At 43.6% G+C, this 19,190-nt stretch overlaps 1 protein-coding gene across 1 annotated transcript in view; it reads right to left on the bottom strand.

The window, feature by feature from the left end:
* plxna3 (plexin A3) overlaps positions 1-19,190 on the bottom strand; it is a 451,726-nt gene that overhangs the window by 153,571 nt on the left and 278,965 nt on the right. Inside the window, exon 9 of the mRNA XM_060932405.1 lies at positions 3,686-3,800. Within this exon, the coding sequence (XP_060788388.1) occupies positions 3,686-3,800 (115 nt within the window). The remainder of the gene's footprint in view (positions 1-3,685; positions 3,801-19,190) is intronic.

The raw sequence follows: 19,190 nt of genomic DNA, 5'->3' as shown, positions 1-19,190 counted from the left end.
GACCCAGGACACGCTGGAGGGACTATGTCTCTCGGCTGGCCTGGGAACGCCTCGGTGTTCTTCCCGAGGAGCTGGCCGAGGTGTCTGGGGAAAGGGAAGTTTGGGCTTCCATGCTTAGACTGCTGCCTCCGCGACCCGGTCCCGGATAAGCGGAAGAAGACGAGACGAGAGACGAGACGAGATTGAGATACAATGCTTCCAGAGTCCGAGATGAAAACATTCAAAATGGCGAAACGAGTCAGAATTATGATAATCAATAACTGATACACCCAAAATTATAATACTAATCCTTACCTCGGCTTTCAGACGCTTAGCGCAGAGGTCTTCAACGGGGGGTCGCGAAATCGCACCGGATCACTCATATCAACAAAAATATTCCTGCCCTGTCCCCTTGCCTCCGTGCAGGGATGCAAACAGCGCGCCTTTCGGCAGATGCCGCCTTTTTCACGGCTGAATCGCGCAGATCCGATTTAAAAAAAAAAAAAAAAATAGCGATATTAATTCATGAAACATGAAACATGAAGTATAAGGATGAGAAAAAAACAGTTTAAATGCCAGGCTGCACAAATGTGCGCAGCTTCCCGATTTAAACTGTTTTTTTTTCTCATCCTTATACTTCCTGTTTCATGTTTCATGAATTAATATCGCTCAGTACCTGAGTATTAATGTTGAAAGAATCCTCAGTGAAATGGTCCGAACACAGTTTGTGGGAAACAGTAGGTGCAAAGTTTTTTCAACAGGTGTTCTGTAAAGTTATCCTACCTCTTGGATTTGTCCTACCAAGCCTACTGCGCATGCGCGAAGCCTACTGCGCATGCGCAGGTGAGCCCACACTTTCCTCAGCTTCGGGTCCTTGGGGAATGCAAAAAAACTTACTCCAGGGCATTTCCCATTGGAATTATTGCAACCATAAGCAGCACAATACACCATGATGTCCAATGTATGATGTCCAATGTACTTTAAAGACTATAAAAACAATTTTCTTGTCATCCACTTCTCCATTCATCTACCCGCTTGTGCTGTGCCCGAAAGTTTTTGTGACGTATGATCACGTGACAGCGGCTCTTCCGGTTGCAAAAAATGCATATCGGAAGTCGAGCAGAAATGCCATATAATCATCACGAATATAACGATTTTGCTGAATTTAATAGATGATTTTGTATTTGTTGATGCAATTAATTCATATTTTTAATGGAAAGAAACTGATATAGCGTGCATTTATGTTTCATGTCCCATATCCTTTAAGGACTCGTGACTTGACATGGGACTCGTGCATTAACTGCATTCGGACTCGTAAATTAGAGACGAGGAATCTGAGTTTTTCTTTATTTTTTGTAACATGCCATATTAATTTGGCATAAGATATTTATATCTACATCAATTTTTATACTAATTTTGTGCAAGAGAATGCACATTCACCTGTTCATACGTCATGTTCAGGAACAAACTAACGTTAATGGCTCTAAAATGCCTGGAGAGACGCCCCTAGGATTGTCCGCTTTGCTTATACAGACTTCTCGTGCAGTGGGAAAAAATGCACTGCGATGTGTTCCATATGTAGAAGAACTATCGAGGAGACGACGGGGACCACCTCGAACTTCAATCGTCGTTTAGTAAGACTCCACCCAGAGAAGGAAGTGACACGCTATGTTCATTGCCCTGTTGATAGTGGGCGGGGCTTGCTGAGCGATGAACAAGCTTTTTATCTGTAGCCTGTTAGCTAAAATGGGGCAGTTAGTGCGGCAGGAACATTAGTCCAACACAGTAGCAGAGACGCTTTCACATAAAGGCAGCAACAGACACCGTCAAATGGTGCGGTTGGAGTCTTGCTCTCGGACTCGACTCGAAATTTTCTTTAATGACTTGGACTTGAACACTGGGGACTCGAGACTGGACTCGGACACGAGGTTTAGTGACTCGACTACAACACTGCAGGACAGTAACCCTTTCATTTCTGAAGCAAATTTGATAGAAAATGAGGCCGAATTAGAAGAGAATAATTATCATGAAATTATGAAAGAATGAAAGCAATTAAAGAATGAAAGAAATTAAATATAACATTTGAAATGCTGATATGTTTGGGCCTTCTCTGAAGGACTAGAAGGCCCTGACGGTTCCCCTCTGAATTTTGATGGCATATTTGAACGCATGACTAATTAGAATAAAAGATATTGAGAGTTGTCTTCAAATTATGTTCAGGGAAAAAAAAGATTGTGGACGAGTCCAAGATATTCAAGACTGATCTATCCACGACAAGACAATGCTAAAACGATGCTAGCGCCTTCACTGCTTGAGAAAGCGACATCTTTATGATCTTATGAGATGTAGATATATATAGGTTTTTTTCGCCCAATACAAACACTCAAGGGCGGCACGGTGGTATAGTGGTTAACGCTGTCGCCTCACAGCAAGAAGGTCCGGGTTCGAGCCCCGTGGCCGGCGAGGGCCTTTCTGTGCGGAGTTTGCATGTTCTCCCCGTGTCCGCGTGGGTTTCCTCCGGGTGCTCCGGTTTCCCCCACAGTCCAAAGACATGCAGGTTAGGTTAACTGGTGACTCTAAATTGGCCGTAGGTGTGAATGTGAGTGTGAATGGTTGTCTGTGTCTATGTGTCAGCCCTGTGATGACCTGGCGACTTGTCCAGGGTGTACCCCGCCTTTCACCCGTAGTCAGCTGGGATAGGCTCCAGCTTGCCTGCGACCCTGTAGGACAGGATAAAGCGGCCAGAGATAATGAGATGACATGAGACAAACACTCAAACAAACTCATGCGTTCTTGAATTCTCGATTCTGATTGGTCAGAAGGTGATGACTTTCCATAAAACCATACGATTTTTGAATTTTGGAGTTTCCACTCTCAGAGGTTTGTAACAGTTTATAAAAAAAAAAGTAACGCTGTACTTGTACTTGTGCACTACTGCCAAAGTGCAAGTACAAGATCATGCGTCTATTCATATGTGGTGCTTTTAGATCTCATTCTCATCTCATCTCATTATCTCTAGCCGCTTTATCCAGTTCTACAGGGTCGCAGGCAAGCTGGAGCCTATCCCAGCTGACTACGGGCGAAAGGCGGGGTACACCCTGGACAAGTCGCCAGGTCATCACAGGGCTGACACATAGACACAGACAACCATTCACACTCACATTCACACCTACGGTCAATTTAGAGTCACCAGTTAACCTAACCTGCATGTCTTTGGACTGTGGGGGAAACCGGAGCACCCGGAGGAAACCCACGCGGACACGGGGAGAACATGCAAACTCCGCACAGAAAGGCCCTTGCCGACCACGGGGCTCGAACCCGGACCTTCTTGCTGTGAGGGGACAGCGCTAACCACTATACCACCGTGCCACCCGGTGCTTTTAGATACTAAATAAAATCAAAATGTAATTTTTAAAAGACAACTCTAGTCCACAATTTGTCCAAGATTATGCTCACAGATGTGTTTTTGTTATCCTTCGAGCCTACAGTTACTGCAAATGGTTTCTATACTGAAATGACACAAATGATCTTGTAGCGCAAAAGGTTACTCAAAGCATATTTCCCCTTCCTCAGTTCCCTATTTGAAACAGACGTTGCGAATGAATCACTTGAGCCAGCGTGAATCACAGAGTCAAGCCTCACTGCGGTCAACATGGTCAGTGTGAATAACTTTAGCCTGATTCAGCCTGAGCTTGCGGTCTCTTACCTCGACGCTGCTGACTCGGCCCTCCTGGAAGGAGCACTCGGCCACGTTGTTGGTGCAGATGTGTCGATATTTACACCAGTTGCAGGGGAAAGGGCTGCTTACGCATGATGAACACCTGCAGAGAACGAGAGCGCAAGATCGGTTAAGAGCAGCTCAAATGAAAATGTTGTACATCGATATTACATTAATGGGTGGTCCAGACTGTCTTCCGTTTACTGCAAGTTATTGTCTTTATTAGTGCTCACTGGACTGAAGTGGAAAACAAAGGGAAGGGGACACGTTGCACATCAGAGCCGGGACACATTAAGGACCGTAAAACACCACGAAGCTGCAAGCGTGGGTGAGAGAGGAAGTACAGGTAGCGTCTCGAACAACACAGCTGAACCTCATAGGCGAGTTTTAAGAAGCTCCCGCTGCACAGCTTTTCAATGTTGCTATTGTGCTCGCCACGTGTTTGCAGCATGTTAACATCTTGAGTCTGCCCCAGGTCACACATTAGCTCAAGAGGAAGTGGCGTAGTCAAGACGGTGCTGTGGAAAATCTCACTGTGCCATATGTCACAGAGGCTCCATGTTCACTCTGACATGCATGATTACACCTTCAGGGTCACTGACCCTCTGATGGTTACAAACTGGCCTTCTAACTACTTAACGGTGGTATGAATCGGCCAATTTGACTTTGCATGAATGTAATTGAGAGCATCGTGACCTGCAGCACACCTGGCTTCCACACAGCAGCCAGGAAATCAAGAGCGTGTTTGTGGGTGTTTAGGATACCAGAATTGTTCAAAACCCCCACTGGCTACAGCTTTCAAGGTCACGCTGCATTTTCAAATAGTAGGAACATGCACTTGGAGATAAAAGAAAAGTATTCTTGGCATACTTGCGAGTGTGAGCCTTAAGCAGATACTTGGAGTGTGAACAGGGACTAAACACTTGGCAATTGTACGAGTAGAATGCACTTGTGCTCTGTACATGAAGTAAACACTGGGAGCAAACCCTTGAAGTCTCTAAAGAGACTAAGCACTTGGTGAATGTATGAAGAGAATGCACTCGGAGACTGTAAAGAGACTAAGCGTCTTGGAGAATGCACTTGGACACTGTATAGAGACTAAACACTTGAAGCATGCACTTGAGAATCTCGAAAGGTCTTAAACACTTGGAGAATACATAAAGGGAGAATGCAGCTGGAAACTACGTAGACACTAAGCACCTGGTGAAGGCAGAGGATGTTGGAAAATAGGTGATACAATGCTTTACAATGCCTTAACCATCACTTCTCAAGATTGCCAAGGGTACACAGTTCCTTTCTCTTCCAAACGACAAAATAATCACGACCAAACATGTACTCATAAGCATTTAAAAAAAAAAAAAGAAGACATCTTGCACTACCCTACGCATCATCATGACCCCAAACAGAGAACAAACTGATCTCCAAGTGTTTGGGATCATTCTCACCCAATTTTTTCCCCACACATTTGAACATCCACAATCACACAGATGTGGATCCTCACTTACTGTTTCAAACAACTTTTGTTCAAACACAATCAAGCTGCTGCTTACGGTCCTGTCTGCTCTACAAGCCAACCACAGTTCCTCAGGCAAACAGAGAAATACAAACCCAGTCACATGACCCACTTACACTGCTCCAGTTCCCATCCCTCCATCCAGTACCTACTGGACCACTTACCTTAGCTGGAGCCAATCCCAGATGACTTTGGGCAAGAGGCAGGGTACACCCTTGGGAGGTCGCCAATTTATTGCAGGGCTATCACAGAGATACCATTTGCACAAGCAATTTAGAGTAGCCAGTTGACTTAATGTGCTTTGGACTGTGGGGGGAAACCGGAGCATCCGGAGGAAAGGGTAGAACATGCAGTCAGTTGCAAGGTTCAAACCCAGAACCTTCTTGCTGTGAGGTGACAGTGCTAACCACTGCACCACCATGTTGCCCTTGTTCTCTACAACCACTTTCCCAGTTAGCAGGCACCAATAATTCACCAGGACTCTCAATGCATCTTTGCAGAGTCTTGTCCTTACTTGACATTACTGGGCCTTTTATTCCACTTTACCGGTACTCACATTAACGGTTCTGTTCACCGAGTTCTGCATAGATTAGTTAAACGTGTCTACCGATCTCCTGCCACTTGGCACTTGAATCCCTGTCCACGCCTGATATTTCCTCAACTGTGAGCAAACAGACAAACAGTGGAACTGGAAATCAAACAACTACCCCCTCTGTGCAGGGATGCAAGCAACAGGTAACATCTGGACCAATCACCGTGTTCTATGGTTTCGGAGTCTGAAGTACACCACAGACTCTGCTTCATCTTTCTTGCTCAAAAGACAACCTATTGTGTCAGAATGCCTTTTTCATCGAAGTATATGAAAACTCTTCGGAGGTTTACCCCTCTGGGATAAGATTCTGTGTATGACCCTGCAATAAAGGATTTCGAGAAAGGGTTTCAAGACAAACTCCTTTAGGAAGCAATAAACCCTTACCAATCCTTAGAGCCTTTGATGAGCCCTTGTTTTATGAGCATACAGCTGGTGAGTGTGTAAGAAGAATGAAAATGTCTAAGGAGTAAACATTGGGAATATATTTGTGGTCCGTATCGGGACACTTGGTCAGGAGTGCAGACTTTGAGACTATATAGGGACAAAACATTTGGTAAAGGTGTGTGGAGATGGCACTTGATTTTGGATCCGAGTAAGCACCGGGAGCATGCACTTGGCACTCGTATGGGGAGTGTACACTTAGTCCCATACTAATCATATCTTTCCCTCCAGGGATATGCTTCAAAAATCCCCCTCAGAAGGCTCTCAGCAGTCTGAGCACATTACACCCTGGGGCTGCACTGCTCAGAATAATGTATCTCTCCCTCTCATGCTCTTTCTCTCTCTTTCCTAATAGCACTCTGCTGGTCTCAAAAAACCGCCTCCATTGCGCTCTGAGATGTTTGAGACGGTTGCAGTGAGAGTCAGCTTGCCTCGCGCTCTTTACAGAATTACAGAGTATTACTCTACCCCCACAATGATGGGTGGCAAACACAATATCTCTGGCAGAAGGACTGCTCAGGCGCGAAATAATGCCTGGATTATGACAGGCCGAGCTAATGTTGCAGAGCCCGTATCTGGACGCCGACGCTGTCCTCACTTTTCGAAATGAATGCGCTGCCGAGGGTTGCATTATACTCAGGATTCAGCAGTTGCAATTTTAAATGAGGCGGTCTGTATGAGCAGTAAAGACTGCTCAGATATGCAAGGCCTGGATGAAAGATGCTGTGTCAGGGTTTTAAACCCACAACAATTCACTCAGTCTTAATTTAGGCAGAGGAAAGGCAAGAAGGGAGTGTGGGCAAACAGTGACACACACTTTTAGAAAACCACACAGGAGAAGCGAGTGTTGGACAACTAGCTAGTAGTGTGAAGGTGGGTGTGTATGTTCACGCGAGTCTATGGTTGGGAGCAGGAGCATGAAACAAAACGCTTATGCACTTGTGCTCCTTATGTTCCAGGATGCCCCTGAGTGTCAGAGTGCTGGATAGGCTAATGTGAGCTGACATGGTGTTATGATCTTATGTCGACTTTGTCTGGAGCCAAGCACAGTCATTTATCAAGATAGAAAATGCAGAAATAAATCTGATCCTATATCATGCTTTCTTCACTCGGGATGATGAGTACAGACCTGGAACACATCTCCTACGTCTTTGACCGTGCCTCCTTCATTGTCACCAACAGGCACAGAGGCCACGCCTTCTCACTAATACTGATATGCACAGAGACTACTTTATATGACCAACCACACCCATTATGTCCTGGTTGAACATGTGGAACATCCCATAGTAGATTTAATCTCTCTTTGCTCTTAGTTAATAAGCTCTACTCTTCTGGGAAGGCTTTCCACTAGAGTTTGGAGCATGGCTATAGACCCATCCCACGTGACGTCACAACAAATGCGGCTGCCATTTTGGACATGAACTACCAATAGTCTACCACGGCCAACAACGAGGAACGACGGTGAAGCATCGAAAGGAATATAGCCATCAAAGAAAGTTTTTACTTTCAGCAAGACTTCCATCATGCCATTATATTGTTGTGCACCTGGATGTAGTAACCATCAACACACAAGGCAAGATTTATCATTTTATCGGATCCCGACAGATGCTGACCGATGGAGAAGATGGATGGTCTCTAAAATATTGGCAAAATGATGTTTATTGACATAGCAATCGTGTGTAACAGGAAGCATTTGCATATCCGAAGTGTTGTGTTTACATCAAAGATAAAATAAACCGATATGACAACGACTGCTGCTGCCAGGTTGGGGACACAAACTAGTAGAAAGGAAGTGTGCCAACACACTTCCTTTGTGGTCGATTCTGCTTTAAGGTAAGATGCATTTAATTATTCATCTGCTGTGGGTTTGGAATCGGTAGCCTGACCGATTCGTTCATGTTTGTGGTGCCATTTGTTTATTGACGCGTGTTGAAATGGAAGATTGGTTGTTGACATGATTTCCAGTGATGCTTTGTTGCTGCTGTGGATCAGATGTGTTGAGTAGCCTGACTGTTTTTTTTTTCTTGCGTGTGGTATCATTGTTGACGTGAGGTTGTTTTTCGAACATGCCAATGCGGACACGATTTCCCCTGATGAGTTATGACTTCAGACGCGATACGTGTGTGGAGGTGTGGAGTCCGCGTGATATGTGCGTAAGATAGGCTTCTCATGTGTTTGGAGATCCGCACTCTGAGACAAGCGCAAGCACACCCCCCACACCCCCCCCCCCCCCAGGGAAAAAAAGGGACCCCCCCGAAAATATCGGTGTGGCAGCGGGGGCGTGGTCAAGCGCCAGTCTGCCACAATCAGCATAGTTCGAACACTGGGTTGGAGAAAGTAATGGCAAATAGTGAGTGCACAAACCACAGAAGGTAAACTGTACACAGCGCCAGGGCAGTGTGATGGTATGTCTACTTTTAGATTGTGTTAGCTTATCAATTAACACACTCGTCACTCGACGAGTTTCACGACTTTACGACGGATACTTAAATGTGTGTTAGGTATTATTGTTGCAGTCTAAGCAGTCATTGTAGCAGCTAGATGAGCGAGAACCGAAAGGGTCTGTGCTATAAACCGTTATTTCTTCATGTCCAAAATGGCGGTCGCGTTTACGTAGGTCACGTGAGTGAAAAGGGTCAATAGGGATTTGTGCTCATTCAGCCACAAGAGCATAACTGAGGCATTGGTGTTGGGTGAGAAGCATAGTCCATCATTACAATAGAGTTTAATGGGGTTGACTTTAGGGCTCTCTTTGGGCCACTCAAGTTGTTCCACTCCAACCTTGGCAAACCACGTCTTTTTGGATCTCGCTTGGACAGGTTTGAGCTTCTTAGTTTCGTTACATTACATTACATTAATGGCATTTAGCAGATGCTCTTATCCAGAGTGATGTATAACATACCCAGAGAGTAAGGGTTAGGTGCCTTGCTCAAGGGCACTTCAGCCATTCCTGCTGGTCCAGGGACTCAAACTAGCAACCTTCTGGTCCAAAGCTGCTTCTCTAACCATTAGGCCGTGGCTTCCCTCCAATTTCAGTGAAGGGAATTTGTAAAGCTACAGCATAAATAGATATCCTATAGAACTGTGTGCTTCCAAATTTGTGGTAACAGTTTGGGGAAGGTCAGGCTGTGGGGATGGGTGTGATGTCCACATATTATTAGACAAGAAGAAGAAGCCTTTATTTATCACATATACACTCAAGTATTTAACTACGGAAGCCGAGAGAGGCCCTTCATATAATCCTTTTTTTTATTCACCTTGTTATCCCGAGATATCGACATAATTAATTCAGGATCTCGAGAAAACAACACGACTAATTCGAGATCTCGAGAAAACAAAACAGTTATTCCGAGATAACGACATAATTAATTCAGGATCTCGAGAAAACAACACAACTAATTCGAGATCTCGAGAAAACAAAACCGTTATCCCGAGATAACGACATAATTAATTCAGGATCTCGAGAAAACAACACAACTAATTCGAGATCTCGAGAAAACAAAACCGTTATCCCGAGATAACGGCATAATTAATTCAGGATCTCGAGAAAACAACACAACTAATTCGAGATCTCGAGAAAACAAAACCGTTATCCCGAGATAACGACATAATTAATTCAGGATCTCGAGAAAACAACACAACTAATTCGAGATCTCGAGAAAACAAAACCGTTATTCCGAGATAACGACATAATTAATTCAGGATCTCGAGAAGACAACACAACTAATTCGAGATCTCGAGAAAACAAAACCGTTATCCCGAGACAACGACATAATTAATTCAGGCTCTCGAGAAAACAACACAACTAATTTGAGATCTCAAGAAAACAAAACCATTATTCCGAGATAACGACATAGCCTAATTAATTCAGGATCTCGAGAAAACAACACAACTAATTCGATATCTCGAGAAAACAAAACCGTTATTCTGAGATAACGACATAATTAATTAAGGATCTCGAGAAAACAAAACCATTATTCCGAGATCTCGAGAAAACAAAACCATTATTTCGAGATCTCGAGAAAACAAAACAATTATTCCGTGATCTCGAGAAAACAAAATTATTTCATGATCTTGAGTAAACAGCTGAGAAATGGTTCATTCAGGTGCGCCAAGAGACTTGTGATATGCTGACTTTGGGGCTATTTCTCATTCTGTATAGACGCAACTTTGGTCATTAGAATGTCTGGAATAATCGATCACCTAATAAGGCAATATTTTGATCAGGGGTTGACTCGAGATCATGAAATAATTGTTTTGTTTTTTCGAGATCACGGAATAATTGTCTTGTTTTCTCGAGATCACGGAATAATTGTTTTTGTTTTCTCGAGATCTCGAATTAGTTGTGTTGTTTTCTCGACATCCTGAATTAATTATGCCGTTATCTCGGAATAACGGTTTTGTTTTCTCGAGATCCTGAATTAATTATGTCGTTATCAAATCAAATCAAGTTTATTTGTATAGCACTTTTAACAATAAACATTGTCGCAAAGCAGCTTTACAGAATTTGAACGACTTAAAACATGAGCTAATTTTATCCCTAATCTATCCCCAATGAGCAAGCCTGTGGCGACAGTGGCAAGGAAAATCTCCCTCAGACGACATGAGGAAGAAACCTCGAGAGGAACCAGACTCAAAAGGGAACCCATCCTCATTTGGGCAACAACAGACAGCCTGACTATAATATTAACAGTTTTAACAGGTATAACCCTCAACTGTCCTCATGGGGCCGTCCTCGTTATCTCGGGATAACAAGGTGAATAAAAAAAGATCATATGAAGGGCCTCTCGCGGCTTCCGTATTTAACCCATCTGAAGCAGTGACCACATATATGCACACCTAAGTGAGCAATGAACACACATACCCAGAGCAGTGGGCAGCTATGCTGCAGTGCCCCAGGGAGCCGTTAGGGGTTAGGTGCCCTGCTCAAGGGCACTTCAGTCCAACATTCAGGCCATGGCTGCCTCATGTTTACCTAACCGCATGTCTTTGGACTGTGGGGGAAACCGGAGCACCCGGAGGAAACCCATGCAGACACGCGGAGAACATGCTAACTCCGCACAGAAAGGCCCCCTTTGGGCACTGGGCTCAAACCCAGAACCTTCCTGCCGTGAGGTGACAGTGCTAACCGCTACACCACCAGTGTACGTCAACTTCATTGAGACTTCATCCTTCACTGAGAGACTGACAGGCACAGAGGCCACGCCCCCTTCATCATCACTTACCTGGGCACAGACAGGCATGAATTTCTCAACCACAGTGTATTAGTCTTTATTTTAGAGAACTGCATCACGCTGATAAATACTTTTGTATTGATTCACTGTTGAGACGAATAAATCTTCACTTCCTGCTCTTACATAATAATGCCCTCATGTTTGCAGAGAAATCTCAATAAGGCCAAACTGCAACGAAAATAATGTGCGTTTTTGTGGCGTCCCGTGTCTCCACAGTCGCTTCCAAATCTAGGTTGAGCACTGATGTCCCGAAGTACATGCTGGTTAATGAATGCATGCTGTGAGCCAAAAACTGAGACGCAATCCTCACAAACAGATGCTTGGATGAAAGGATGAAAGGGGGGAAAAAAAGATTTCTTTTCCTTTTTTTCAAAGGTTTACATAAGAGATTTCGTAACGCTGTTCTCCTTAAGAATGCTACAGCTTCCACATGGAAATGCTTCAAAAGATGCTTTGCACAAGAATACCATCCATCAATCAAGCGCCCAACTCCTCCAAACTCAAACACAACCCACTTTTCTTTTCTCAGGTGGTCATTACAGCCCTGGGAGAGGAGGGATGCTTGCGGGAGAAGGATTGTGGGAAATAAAGACGGAAGCCGGCGTTTAAGCGCTCCCACAGGGTTTTTGTGAGAGGAGGAAATCTGGCACAGGATCAGCGCTGGGGGGAAAAAAAAAAGTAGAAGGGCCTTGCTCCGCTCCGGAGCTGTGTTACCATGGCAACAGGCGAGCCCAGCTCGTCGGATCCGCGTGAGCCCGATTCCACATACGCAGACGGGAAAATTGATTGTTGTGTGACTGTGTGTAGCATGAATGTGTGGAGCGCTCGGGTCTACATGTTTGCATGTATCATCAGTTGTGCTTACATTCGCGCGCGCGCGCGCACATGGCAAAGAATTGATTACAGTGCACACCTGCATGTGTGTATATATATATATGTGTGTGTGTCAGAACACAAGGCGATTTCATACTCTAAAATACAACGTGCATAGTTTTATCCAGGACGAGATTGTTGTTGTTTTAAATCATGTGACAGCCTTCGGAATTTTTCACTCGCCTTTCTTCTCCCGGCTCTTTTCAGAAGCGAATTCACATCACCTCGCTGTTCTGATGCTAATCACAAACGAAGCACTTTAAATAGGTTGGGGGGGAAAAAAAAACAAAAGTGCCGCTCAGAATGTGCGATTGTGCTTGCGCACTATGTTAAGTGATGTACTCGGCTCTGGACAATGGCAGAACAGCACGCTGATAGAAGGCTGAAATGATCGGGAGGTTCTGGCCTCGGGGATTAACAGCTGCTTTTCCACCCACTGCACTAAATCACAGAGCGTCCATACAATGTCCTGTAGAAACTAACACACACACACACACATCAAAAACAAGCTCCTGTTCAAGTCTAAAAAAAACCCAAAATGGCATGGCGTCAGTGTTGTTTCAGAGAATCAGTGAAAAACTTTTTTAAGCTCTCGTTCCAGCCATTTTACAGCCAAACGAATCTGTAATTCAGAGTTTCCTAAAAGTGATGGCACTATAACACATAATATGACCAAAATAAATAAAGTACATTACAACCCCGATTCCAAAAAAGTTGGGACAAAGTACAAATTGTAAATAAAAACGGAATGCAATAATTTACAAATCTCAAAAACTGATATTGTATTCACAATAGAACATAGACAACATATCAAATGTCAAAAGTGGGACATTTTGAAATTTCATGCCAAATATTGGCTCATTTGAAATTTCATGACAGCAACACATCTCAAAATAGTTGGGACAGGGGCAATAAGAGGCTGGAAAAGTTAAAGGTACAAAAAAGGAACAGCTGGAGGACCAAATTGCAACTCATTAGGTCAATTGGCAATAGGTCATTAACATGACTGGGTATAAAAAGAGCATCTTGGAGTGGCAGCGGCTCTCAGAAGTAAAGATGGGAAGAGGATCACCAATCCCCCTAATTCTGCGCCGACAAATAGTGGAGCAATATCAGAAAGGAGTTTGACAGTGTAAAATTGCAAAGAGTTTGAACATATCATCATCTACAGTGCATAATATCATCAGAAGATTCAGAGAATCTGGAAGAATCTCTGTGCGTAAGGGTCAAGGCCGGAAAACCATACTGGGTGCCCGTGATCTTCGGGCCCTTAGACGGCACTGCATCACATACAGGCATGCTTCTGTATTGGAAATCACAAAATGGGCTCAGGAATATTTCCAGAGAACATTATCTGTGAACACAATTCACCGTGCCATCCGCCGTTGCCAGCTAAAACTCTATAGTTCAAAAAAGAAGCCGTATCTAAACAGCTGATCACACCGAGCTGCTCGCTGACTGCCAATATTTATTAGTTTGGTCCCGCGTTTCCTTTCCTTCGTATATAACATAACGTTTTTTCTTCTCACTTTCCGTTACTGTAGTCGGTCTTTCATGTTTCATTCGCACACTCACGTCCTACATTTTTCTCTCCTGTTTCAAACTCGCATCCTACAATGCCTTGCGAGAACGGGGAAAGCCCACCATGTGATGCATGACGTAGTATCTTGAATTGGGTCATGGTGAAGAAGGAAAAAATAGCGGAGAATTTAGGGCTACGTGACTCGAAATTCATTAATTGTTCTATTTAAAAAACCTAATAAAATTGGAACATCAACAACTACACACAACGGAGCGACCCGGCAGCCAAAAAATCTTCCGTTTTTAACGAAGCAAACCTGGCAGCCATGCTTGTTTACAAGTTGTCACAGTCACTCGCAAGCACGGATGTTTTACGTCTCCGACATGTCTCTTTTCCAGTTTTTCGATGTCCGTTGGTATGTTTTTCTCTTGTAAATATGCCTGAAGAATATCTAATGACGTTTTGGTTGCCTTTCGGGTGTTTGAGGTGTCTTTAGTTTCAGTTTTCAGTTTATTTATTTAGTGCTTAATTATAGCATAGCTAATCCTAGCAGTAGCACTGGATTCGCCTCGTCTTCTCTCTTTCCCGGCGGACAAAGAAATGATTCTGGGCATGCGCAGCAGGAAAGTTTTGTCATCGGATATTTGCATGAGCTCCAAAGTGTGATGTCATGTTGTCTTGACAACATGCAATATCGTAAACCATATTTTACGCTCATTCTCCATTGGGCAGAGTGACGTAATGCACGTCGGATAAGCGATATGCTCACAATATTGCATGCTATCAAACCAAATGAATGAAACCCACTAGAAGGGAATAGAACGCGTTTTTAATCCATGGAAAAAGTGTCCTGTATGGATAATAATCACCAATATTCACTTGAATAACTGTTAAATAACAGCAGCTCTGACGGTAGCTCTGCCTTTAATTCAAATCACAGGTTTACATAAATGTGTTAGTTGCAATAAATTTCTCAAGTAACAACTACCACAGAGACTTGTATAAAGGGATGCTTCAAAAAGAAAAGACAGATTATATAATGTGTGGAAATAATGGATGCTTGTTCAGTACGTTATCATATATCCAGTCCATATTTGGTTTTCAGCACACAATAACTCCGCACTTCAGATATCCAGACGCTGTCACAGATAATCATTATGCTCAAAACGGTACACGGCTTCCATTCAGGTTGTCGTAACGGGCAATAAAATTGTTCTTTGACGTATCTTTGGTTAATTTGAATACATTCCATTCATCAACCCCCGGCATGTCTTCTTTTCATGACAATCATTTGAATATCATTCAATGAGTTGTTGCCATGGCGACGAAATGAATCCCACCCCGCCAAAAGCGACTGATCTCACTATTTCTGGTTCCAGACCAGCAGCATTTTGCTGATAGACATGAATCAATTTATCTTGGTCAGGGCTGCGGTGTATTCGGAGCTTATCTATCTTCAACAGTATCCAAAAAGCTGTTTACGCAAAGCTAGGTCTGCATGATAACAGCGGAAACGATAACCACAATTATTTTACTCCGTATTAAAAAGACAATTATTTTTCACAAATCAATCATCCAACCAATATATATTATTTAAATGCCTTGTTTTTCTTTTATGGAGGTAAAAAGCATGGAACAGGTCCTGATTAGGCACCTGTTAGTGGTAAGGGCCTAACACACACACACAGAATCTCAAAAGAAGAAGAAGAAGAAAGAAGAGGAGGCAAGCCAAATATTCATCGAGAAGCTGGACCACGCACTAGACATCCCGTTTAATTAAGAGACGAATTTCTGACTCTGACTTCAACGCTTCATCAATATGCCGATTTTTCCACTTTCCATCCAAACAGGTAAAATGTTTGCCTTGACATTCCAGCATTTCCATTCTGTCCAACGCTTCCCAAAAACGTACTGCCGTTCCAAAGTCTGCAGGTGTCCCGAGCCTGAGGCATGCTCACACCTCTCCAGCCTTTCAAAAGTGTGTGTATGGATCAAGGATGATCCTTCCATTTCATACAGGAGTGTGTGTGGATACTACACCTCGGGCTGCCTCTTCTTCACACCAAGCCACTCCGTGCCTACCGTCAGCCAATCCCGGCTTCTATTTCACGCCAACCTCCCTGGGTCGGGCGTGGATATTAGGCCTAGCAGCATGAGACTGAAGCGCACTCCAATTTAACCAGTCTCCACTCACACCTCTGAACCAATTACTCTCATTTGATGGCAGTCTGCAGTGAGGCAGGACCTTTTCCACAGTATCACTTCAGGGTTGTATTTCTTGAGTAGTGGATGAGTCACTAGCAGGGTGTAATTTGCCAGTTAAGTGGCGCTTGATATCCTCCCCAAACTGAGCGCATGAGACCGAGGCCTCGGCATGGATCTCTGGATTTACATCGGAATGATGTGCATGGAAAAGCAAACACACATGTCAACAGGCTGGATGGTAATTTTGGAAGATCCAATTGCCTGAGTCCACTCCCAGACTATTGCTATTTAATAACCAATTGAAGCAATTAGGTGTGGCAATTAAATAACGAGACGGTGCACGAGCCATGTCGTATACACGGATCAATGTGGACGCATAAACATCCCATTAAAGGTTGTTTATAAAACTAAAAGTACAAGCACGCATCGCTTGATGTAGACATGTTTTTCTGACGTGTCGTGAAAATGGCAGGTTAAAAAAAAAAAAATTTAAATTGAAGAAACTGCGCCAACACACTCGGCGCTCTCATAGCCCTTTTTGGCCAACAGGTAACAAGTTCTGTTCTGGTTCATGCACTAAATTTCGATCAAAAATACAATTACATTTAACAGATGCTCTTATCCAGAGCGACGTACAACAGGACCCTGATATTGCTGGGTTTCACGTTATTCATTAGTTATTCAAAACTTTCGCTGGTGGTCTACCAAAGCTCAGTTGACAAAGCGTTTGTACGGAGAAGGTGCGTTGCTCGCATGAAAAATGCCTTACGCTTGCGTTGTTTTAGGTTGTTCGAATCGATCGAACCGTGAAACTGATCAAAGTTTCTTCGGGGTTCCTCGTGAACTAATAAAAAAGGGTGAACGAACACAGGATTTCGTAAAAAGACGTCAAGAAAGGTGGCTTTTGAACCTCTTACTGAAATCGAAGGGAGCCGAGTCGAAGCACGCTCGAGTTTGCAGTGATCGCTTGGTGAAAGGTTTGTATTTCCCTCTCAGCTCTGTCCTTAGTGTTTTCCAAGGACTTTTCTTGCTATGTGTTGTTATTTTATGGAACTTTTTTTCGAAAGTCCCCAGCTGTTTCTTTGTTTACGCCTCACAAAGTCAATATGCATGAAGGTCGCGACAAAATTCTTCCCCAGCCGTACAGTTACAATGCGCCGTGATCACTTCTCCATCTTGTTTAACTAAGATCCAGGTCTTTAAAGGGGTTTCTGATGATCTTTTTGAATGATTTACCTGAGAGATAAGAGCCAACACAAGTGAGAATCAAGTGAACTGTTGTTTGTTTACACTTCAACTTGCAGCGCTTCGTTGTAAAGACGCGAACGAAAAGCTTAAAAAAACATACTTACACGGGCAAAAACAATCCAGGATTCATTCGGCAGTGACTTGATACTGAGGTCCTTTACCCAGCCACGTACAAAAAGAGTTGTAAGCCTCCGTACTCTTCCACACTTTCATCTGTTTTGCGGTGTAGAAGGACGTCTGCAACACCAGATAGTTCGAGATGTCGGGGAACTCGACTGAAGGGTAGTTTTCGAGATCGTGTTACAAATCCTTCTTTCCCAGACTGTAGGGGTCGATTCCATTGCACATAGCGATCTTCTGAATATACCTAAAGCAAGCAGTGGCTTCTAGATTACGAGCGTACTCTGATAAGTTATCGCTAGTTGTTTGCACTACGGCAGCCGTTTAGACCACCAGCTATTTCACTTCTGGTAAAACTGCTAAGAAAATTCACGTGACTGAAACCCAGTAATACCCCCAGCAGTTATATGGAGCAACCCAGGGAGCAGTTGGGGGTTAGGTGCCTTGTTCAAGGGCATTTCAACATTCTTGCTGGTTCAGGGACTCAAACCAGCAACCTTTTGGTCCCAAAGCTGCTTCTCTAACCATTAGGCCATGGCGTCCCTGAGATAAATAAACTGGTTCAGAAAATAAACTGGTTTGGAATTTGAAAAGTTGATTCCCAGCTGGAAACAAAATATAGCTGGATTTTTCCAGCACCAACCAATTTAAGAATCAAATTTAAGACACTGATGCTAGCTTATCAGACTCTCAAGGGGTTAGGGCCAGCATACCTCTGATCTGCACCGACACACCAGCCAGATCCCTATGCTTCGCTACTACTACTGGTCGCCTGGCCCCTCCTCCTCTCCTCTCCGCTCCTGCCCAGCCCACTCAAGACTGCTGTCTGTTCCGGCTCCCCATTGGTGGAATGACCTTCCCACTGAGGTCAGAACTGCCGACTCCCTGACCACCTTCAAGTGCAGACTGAAGACTCACTTCTTCCCTCTCCTCGGCTTCCCTGCCCACTGTGTAAGTGCACTTCGGTCTAGACCAACCCAGGCTGTGTACTGTCTAGCCTGGAGTTAGCTGTTTTGAGTTCTATTTAATTATAATTTATATGGTTTGTTTGTTTCCTTGGCTATTTGAGTATTGGAAATTTTTATCCATTGAGTGATTAAAATATTTCATCGCGATTAATGTCGCGACAGTCATAGTTAACTCGCGATTAATCGCAATTTAATCGCACATGTTTGTCACATAAAAAACCATTGTAATTCTCTTATCAGCATAAAAAAGTGAATGGGCTTGCTTTGTACCAATGTGGTTTTTTTTTATTGCAAAGCATAACACATCTTGACACAGCCACTGCAAAGTGAAACCTAAGCCGAGCACCGGCACGGGGCTAGCAAGAGAACCATGAGTGAAATGATCTACTGTTTGAGTTAGTCTACAACTCTAATCAGAGAGATAGGTTACACAGTGACGGCAGGCTTGACATGCTTGATTATAATATAAAGTATACTATTATATTAACTTTAAGTTGTTCGTTGATAAATATTGCATTGAATCTGATCTTTACTGTTTCAGCTCACTTAACACATTTTGTACTTTTACACTTTCTGCCTGTTGATGCATCGCGCTGTCCAATCAGAGGCAGCCAAATTTGCATATTACAGTAAGGATTTCTGGGATAGTATTGAGTTTACAGTTCAGAGGGATCTGGCTTCTTTAGACGCTGTCTTCTTAAAACTGAATAAATATTTAAAAAGAGCCAAATTAGCCAGTCTTTTGAACGGCTCTTTTCAAAGAACGGATCACAAAGA

The sequence above is a fragment of the Neoarius graeffei genome, chromosome 10 (assembly GCF_027579695.1).
Source record: "Neoarius graeffei isolate fNeoGra1 chromosome 10, fNeoGra1.pri, whole genome shotgun sequence".
Lineage (NCBI taxonomy): Eukaryota > Metazoa > Chordata > Actinopteri > Siluriformes > Ariidae > Neoarius > Neoarius graeffei.
Note: the sequence above shows the minus strand (reverse complement) of the source record. Positions and strands in the feature narration are given on the sequence as shown.